Raw genomic sequence first — 7949 nt, forward strand, 5'->3', positions numbered from 1 at the left:
AACGTGAAAGTTCCACGTTTGCCGAAAAGTGAGCGGATGCTGAGGTATTTAAAGTGTTCTTGGTGGGAGGTTGGCGTAGTCTTGAGGTGACATCCATCACTCCCGCCTGATGCGGGGTGAAGCCGTCATCCACCCATCTGTTGACCGCGCGGCTCACTCTCATTCGCCATAACGCTCAAAAATATAACACGCAAATACCCGGGGTGTCCTCGACGGAGGCTGCGTGCGTGTTTCTTTGTGCTGAAATCCACTGTGCTGCTGTAAACCGCAGGCTGATCAGAATAAGACTGCGAACAAAGAACGTGGCTCTGAGCCACGCGAATGCGAGTCAATTCCACCTTAAATGCAATTTGCGTCTCTGGCGGCAGAGACCATAGGCGCCATCTTCGGTCCACCTTAAGCGCACAATGTGGCAAACGAACGCAAGCGTACCAGCCAGGCTTCCGTCCTCATTCTCCAGCCGGGGATCGCACTTTGGCTTCCCAGCTTTGACACAGCGTCACTTGTGAAACAACAGAGAAGGAAAAAGAGACGCACTCGGGCCAAACCCCATCCGCACCAGCAGGAGAAGATGTCCGAGCCAAACAAGTACCGAGAGTGGATCCTGGAAACAATCGACTCTCTCCGCTCGAGAAAAGCCCGTCCGGATCTGGAGAGGATCTGTCGAATGGTCCGGAGACGACACGGGTCAGACCCGGACCGAACCAGGACAGAATTGGAAAAACTGATTCAAGAACAGACGGTGCTCAAAGTTAGCTACAAGGGGTCCATATCGTACCGAAACGCGGCGAAGGTGCAGAGGAAAAGCAGAAAGAAGAGTGAGTTTACGGCCGCTGGCAGCAGCAGCAGCAGCGCGGAGGCAGCGAGGGAGCGGACCAAACACGATCATCTGAACAACAACGGCGACAGTGCGCACAGCTTCACGGACCAGGAGGAGGCAGAGGAGGACTCGGAGCCCAGCCCAGATCCACACACTCAAACATCAGGCAGCACCACCGGCAAAAAGCTCAAGCCTGCCTCCAGCCCGAGTAGCGGAAACGGGTGCCTCAGTTGTGGCGCAACAACGGGCTGTGCTGTCGGGAGCGGCTGTAAAGAGGAGAAAGCGAGTGCACCGAGAGACAAGGGATTAGGACAGCAGGCGGCGGGGGACTGCCCGTCGCCCGGTTTCGGCCACAGGACAGGCGCACACAGCGGGGCTGACGGCGGCAGGACGGCTCAGAGCAAAGCCGGTGCAGTTAGCGCAGAAAAGGAGTGTGCTGTGTCCCGGGCTGACACGCAGAGCAAAACTTGCCCTGGGAGTGTCAGCAGTGTTCATCAGAATCAAAGGCAGAAGCAGTCTGTTCCCCTCAAGCCCAAACTTCGAGTCGGAGGAGGGAGCACCAAAACAACGGGGAACCACGCTAACTCGGACCTGGGCGACAGATTAGTCGCTTCTGTTCGCAGCCTGTCCGAGAAGAGCCTCCGAGGGGGCTCAGCCACTGTGACCAGAGGCCACATGAAGCCGCTTGGGCTGAAGGAGATCCTGGGCTATCTGAGCAGCCAGGAACGGCTGTCGGAGGAAAAGCTGACCCGAGGCAAAGTCAAAGTGGTCATGGAGAGAGAGGTGGCGAGGGGCAGGCTGCGCAGGACCCGCTGCGGGAACATTACTCTCCCTCTGAGGGGGGTGGTGGTAGAGGAACCGATGCCGAAGAATGCGTCCGCTGACAGACTTGCAAAGAGCGCACTGCAGGACAAACACGCTGTGAAAAAGGTGGGCAACGCTAACTTAATATTTTCGACACGTCTGGACTGTGCGGGGCTCAGCGAGCAGCTTTGGCTCGATGGATTGCCGATAAATTAATGATCGCGGGTTGAAACCGCACGCACAGCATTAGGACGCGCTTCCGTCGCCCGGCGTGTGCTTCGTTTTTTCTTCTTCTCGTCAAACCTCAATGTTTCAAAAAGTGTTTGAGGGCATTTGAGGAAATGCGTTATTGTCTCGAATGCTTGTCAGTGGGATGCGACCGTGCCTGTGTTGCGTTTGTCCTCTGTAGCCTCGCCAAATGCGTGTCTCTGTCTGTGTGTGTATGTATAGCTCGGATTCCTGCACAAAAGGTGCGGGTTACAGAGAGGAGCAGACAGCTCCGGAGCGGCTTTCCCCGGCTCCCAGGGCGAGAGCGCGCACCAAAGAGCGTCTGTGCGCGGCGCGAGCACGAGCACCTACAGATTTCGTTTCCACTTCGCTGTTTTCGGGTCAATAACATCTGATTTCGTTCCTATAAACTTTAGCCGTGCACACCGGAGCGCAGAGTGTCTGGGCCTGCCGCGCAGTAGGCGGTGTCTGTCTAAACTTGAGACGTGCCGCTGCCGCGCTCCTGTGAGCGCTGCTCTGTCGCGCAGGCCGACGGAGGACTCAGCCCCATCAGCCGGACATCGTGTTTACTCATATAATAAAAGCGCCATTCTAACGTTTTTATTATAGCCTTCCCGTTCATGTCCCACTACCCCTCCCGTTTCTTGCTTCATTAAGTCCTTTGTGTCATTTCTGACAGCGCACTCTCCTCCCTCGCGCTCTCCCTCTCCACCCTGTGTGTGCGTGCAAACTTAGCTATAGTAGGCGGCTATCGTTATTTCTGATGTCTTTCTCCAAGTGGGGGGTGTTTATGAGCAGCACTGTCTGCCCCGGAGAAGCTCAGCAGACTGATATGCTCTTAAACCCCTCAAAACTTAGGGAGCGATTAACTTAGCTTTAAACTCATCTCGAAAAGCAGTGCACCCTCCACCCTTTTTTTGATTGCGTTTCTTCTGATACAACTTTATGTGTGCTTGCAGCCGCCGTCACCCTCTCTCCAGGAGAATGAGCCGATGGAAACAGCCAGTGAAGAAGAGGAACGGGAAGACAACGAGGAAGAAGAGGAGGAGGAGGATACTCGGAGTTCTGAGGAGGAGGGAGGACTATCCCCAGTAGCCATGACAACCGAACCAGTGCTCATTGAGAAAATCAGAGAAGATGCTGAGATCCAGAAAGCATCAAAGCAGGAGAGCCCCCAGCAGGAGCAGCAGGAGGGAGGCAAAGGTGTGTGCACTGAATGGCTGTGTGTACTCAGAGGCAGCCTCATTAAAGAACTAGTAATATTCTCACGGTTATATTAAATAGCTCTTTACTGACCACGGCTGCTGCTTCTTAAAACCTTCGAGTGGTTATTTGTTTTTTTCTTTTCAAACTGATTTCCAACTTTAAATTGGACTTTTTTAAGTTTTTAATTTTTCTTCAACAACAATTTCAAACTCCAGACTAATACTAATAACTAATAACTAATACTAGTAATTATTTAATACTTGAATAATTTTTTCTTTCTTTATGTTTTGCTATGAAAATGGGAATGTGGGCAGCAACTTATTGAAATTTGCAGACATATATAGAAATAGAGTTTGTACAATTCTGAGGCGATTCAAAGTAAATATTTGGCTTGACCACCTTTGTTCTGCAGCACAGACTGAACTTGCTTAGTCTGGTAAGCATTCCTGTTATTTTTTTTAAGTAGTCTTCAGGAATTGTTCTCCAGGCTTCCTGAAGGACATTTCAAAGCTCTTCTTCGGATGTTGGCTCCCTTTTGCTCAGGTCTCTGGCAAGATGATCTCACAGTGCCTCAGTAATGTTGATGTCTGTATTTGAACCTGTTGCTACTAATTTTCAGTTCAGTTCTTATGTAATTTGCCATGCATCAGCCCTTTCCCTGTTTTTCTTTCTTAAGAATAGCTTCTTGATAACCACCCTTCCACTGAGACCATTTCTTATGAGGTTTCACTGGGTCAGTCCATACACATTTTCTTTAATAACACAAAGAAATTGTGTTTGTCTTTGACATATTTTGTGAATTCAGCTAAAGGATTGGGAACGCATTATGCATTTTTGCAACTGGGTGCTGGTAATAAAGTGCCTACACATACAATTTATACTTTTTTTTTACACTTAGGTCAGTGTTAGGGAACGTAAAAAACAAAACACTAGTCCGCTGTGAATAGCCAGTTACCAGGACTGGACAGAAAATGAATGAAAAAGCAACCAATGTCCAAAAGAACCTTCAAAATACCTTCCTGGACTCAAGAGCACTTTAATAAATCAGAAGGAAGTCTGGCTCCTTGGAAGTAAAAAATATAGAAATGAGGAGTAGCTCAAGACCTTTTGACAGTACTGTACACAGTAAATTACATAAATAGTTGCTCCTATGTTACCATTAAACTATTTTCAGATATAGAATTTCCTTTCTTCAGTCTTTTTACCTTGCTTTGACTTTTTTTTTCAGGTTTGCCGGTGCTTGATTTCATCCCCGACACACCAGTTCAGGGAGCCTCGCAGTCACAGAGTAATGGTCCAGTCATGGAAGAGAGAGCTGGTTCCCCTGATCAGATACCAATGGAGGTGCAAGTGAGTGTAAGTACATGTGTCGTCCACTTTGTTTTTGTTTTGTTCTGTTTTTTCAATCATTCAAAATGGTTTGACTGATAGTACACAAGTATTATAAGTCAAATATACTGGAGCATTAAATGTGAAAGTATTCTTTGTGTAGTAATGCTCTTTTCCTAGAGGAGTGGTCATTAGTGAAAATCCTAAATTACAAGCTAAATGTTTGCAAAAAAACAAAAGATGTGAATTTGGACTATTTTAACCATGAATTGACATCAACTTTTATCCTCCATGATGCTGCCTATATGATGTCAACAACTCGGTGTCTGTATCTGCCGAAACTTTCTCAGACTTTTCAGTTTTCCTAGTCAGGAACTCATTTTTCCGATTATTATTTTAGAAGTGTCTAACTGCCAACTAACATAAATATCTAATCAGCCAATCACATGGCAGCAGCTCAGTGCATATCGGCCTGTGGACATAATCAAGACAATCAGCTGAAGTTCAAGCTGAGCTTCAGAATGAGGAAGAAAGTTGATTTAAGTGACTTTGAACCTGTTTGTTGGTACCAGACAGGCTGGTCTGAGTATTTCAGAAACTGCTGATCTGCTGCAACTTTCCTACATAACCATAGAAAATGCTATCCCTTTATGATAAGGGCATACCCACCTTCTGAGGATTACGTGCCATATCACAAAGCTCAAATCATCCAAAACTGGGGGGTATTTTCAACATGACAATGACTTCACTCAATTTGAATACCTTAATTCATCGACATCTTTCGTATATTTGATTTTTTCTCAATTCCCTTAAAAGCATTTTGTTAGCATCTCATAAGAAGGAAGGAGGAATCATCTGAAGGCGGAATCAGAGTTCTGTACTTATGTGGCTGATCTTAGGTTGTTAAGGAAATTTCTGTATGTTATTAGTCTGTTTAAATATACAAGCCAATTATTTTTTATCAGAGTAAGGAAAACTACTACTACTCCTACTACAAATATCAGTAGAAACCTTGAAATAAAAAACACTCACAATACTTTTAATAATAAATAAATCCATCCATTCGCTTCCGCTTATCCTTTTCAGGGTCGCGGGGGGCGCTGGAGCCTATCCCAGCTGTCATAGGGCGAAAGGCGGGGTACACCCTGGACAGGTCGCCAGTCTGTCGCAGGGCCAACACACAGGGACAGACAACCATTCACACTCACATTCACACCTAGTGGCAATTTGGATTATCCAATTAACCTATCCCCACAAGCTGCATGTCTTTGGACGGTGGGAGGAAGCCGGAGTACCCGGAGAGAACCCACGCGAACACGGGGAGAACATGCAAACTCCACACAGAAAGACCCCGGCCTGATGGTGGAATTGAACTCAGGACCTTCTTGCTGTGCGGCAACAGTGCTAACCACCGTGCCACCGTGCTGCCCCTAATAAATAAATCAAAACAGGAAATCCCAAAGTCAGCTTAACAAATAATCAAAATCTTAGAGTACGAGAATGGAAACAAACATTTAAACCCCAAAACTCAAAATCCTGCAACCAATTACAGAAAATCCATCTCATGCTTTTCCCCAGTTTAACCTATTAAACCAAGTTTAGCACACAGTTAGATCAGTTCAAGCAACAAATCTGAGAGCAAACTTTAAGAAAACTCAATAATATGCACTAATTGTTTTCATTTAATTTATCTTAACTCATCAATGAACTTTCTCAAATAAATATCCATCCATCCATCCATCCATCTGCTTATTTAATTCAAGGACACTAATAACTATAAAAAATAATACTTAAAAATATTAAAGATTTCACATTATATTTTTTCTGCACTGCTTGTAGAAGTTATTATTTAAATGGTTTTGTAGGTCTTATTGGTCTAACTGTCACAATGTAACTACAACTCATGATTGTGAAGTTACAAAACTTGTATATAAAAGTATATAAAAATGTAAAAAATTAAACCTGATTTTAAGATAACCTCCTTGGGCAGTCCTGCACCACTTCCAACATTCTTGTAGATCATTCCAAGAAAGTTTTGTTACCTTTAATTAGGGCTGTTCGATATAACGATATATATCGGATGACGATATAAAAATGTCTATCGTTTCATTTTACGCTATCCTTTGTTTCGTGGTGTCGCAAAATAAACTGTTTACCTGTTTTTATGCATTGTGGTTAGCAACAACGTAACAGCATCGCGTGTCCGCTTGTTTATGTTCCACATAAACCTTTCACAATAAAGCTCAAGATCCTGTTGAGACTTTTCAAAATAAACTGAATCACGTGAAAGAGCAGATTATTTACGGATGAGAAGTAAAAAAGAGCCGCCAGGTGCTAAAAAATAAACCTTAGACTCAAACGTTAGAACAGGCTTTTCCCCGCAGCACGCCGTGTAATAAATACTCACAAAGAAAACGGCGGCCGTTACAACTTATGTCTAAAAATGTATCGTTTCATGCATCGGTTAAAACACTCGACTCCAGCTACATGACGCGCAGCTGGAAACACTTCCCGCAAGTCGAGCTGCCCGAGATTCACAGAATTTACAGAAAATGTTACATTTTTGTGATTTATATCGTTATCGGACGATAGAATTCTTATATCGGGATATGAGATTTTGGTCATATCGCACAGCCCAACCTTTAATACTTGTGTCAGCGACACATGCTGGATTTCCAAAAACAAAATTCCACTGAGCCAAATCTGATGAGTTGTTTTAAAAATAAATCTCAGGTACACAATGGCATGTTCCAAGAATCATCTTGTTTTCCATTACTGTTCTCCATCAAACATGTCAGCGCATTATAGTCTGTGTTAACTGAACCTAGAGGACAAATTGTTGCTCTTAGTGTTGAAAAAGCAACAAACCTGCTTCTAGTTGGGTTCCTGATCTGATGAGTCACTTTATGGTTGCAAACTGTGGCCTCTTTAACTAAAGAGGCTGTTTGGTCACTGGGTTACAATCAGAGAACCAGCTCTGAATGGGAGTGATTATCCTTGAAATGAAGGCTGTGTCAATTTTTGACACAGAAGTCAGTGTTTTGCTCTCTGCAACAGTAAAATCTCAAAAGTGCGAGTTCTCCCTTTCATTGGAAAAGCAAATATTACATTATGATTAATGTTGAATGGCCAAGCTTTGTCACACTTTAGATAATTATACAATCAGGAAATGTCTTACACTGTACTACAGGATATGCCCAATATGTGATTAAGAGCCTGATGCTGATTAACGGGTTATTAAGGAGGAACAAAATATTAAAAAGGGTGTAAGTGCAGAGTGAGCTAGACTGACATCTCTCTGACCCTTTCATTAGTTCTGTTGTTCTGATTGGGTGAGGGAGTTATACCTTTATCGCGTTTTTTAACTAAAATAGTGCTTTTAAATGAGTATTCCTGGTAAGAGTTCTGAATGCCAGAAAAGAAGCCTCTAGCAACACTTTACATTTTTCAAGAGGTTCAAATAAATTATAAGAAAATGTATCAGACAGATTACTCTTTTTTCGTAATTATTTGTTAACTATGATCCACACTGATCTAGAAAATGTAATCAGAGTAAACAGCA

General features: G+C 44.2%; 1 protein-coding gene across 2 annotated transcripts in view; it reads left to right on the top strand.

The window, feature by feature from the left end:
• Positions 1 to 61: 61 nt before the first annotated feature.
• samd1b (sterile alpha motif domain containing 1b) overlaps positions 62 to 7949 on the top strand; it is a 21773-nt gene continuing 13885 nt past the window's right edge. Inside the window, exons 1-3 of one of the 2 annotated variants that reach the window (XM_005931373.3) lie at positions 62 to 1750; positions 2812 to 3055; positions 4287 to 4408. In XM_005931373.3, the coding sequence (XP_005931435.1) occupies positions 572 to 1750; positions 2812 to 3055; positions 4287 to 4408 (1545 nt within the window). In that variant the 5' untranslated portion in view covers positions 62 to 571. Of the gene's footprint in view, positions 1751 to 2811; positions 3056 to 4286; positions 4415 to 7949 lie in introns of both variants that reach the window. The other variant, XM_005931372.3, reaches the window with a different exon arrangement.

This window comes from Haplochromis burtoni, unplaced genomic scaffold, assembly GCF_018398535.1.
Source record: "Haplochromis burtoni strain Fernald_Lab_line unplaced genomic scaffold, NCSU_Asbu1 Contig_140, whole genome shotgun sequence".
In the NCBI taxonomy this organism is placed as follows: Eukaryota; Metazoa; Chordata; class Actinopteri; order Cichliformes; family Cichlidae; genus Haplochromis; species Haplochromis burtoni.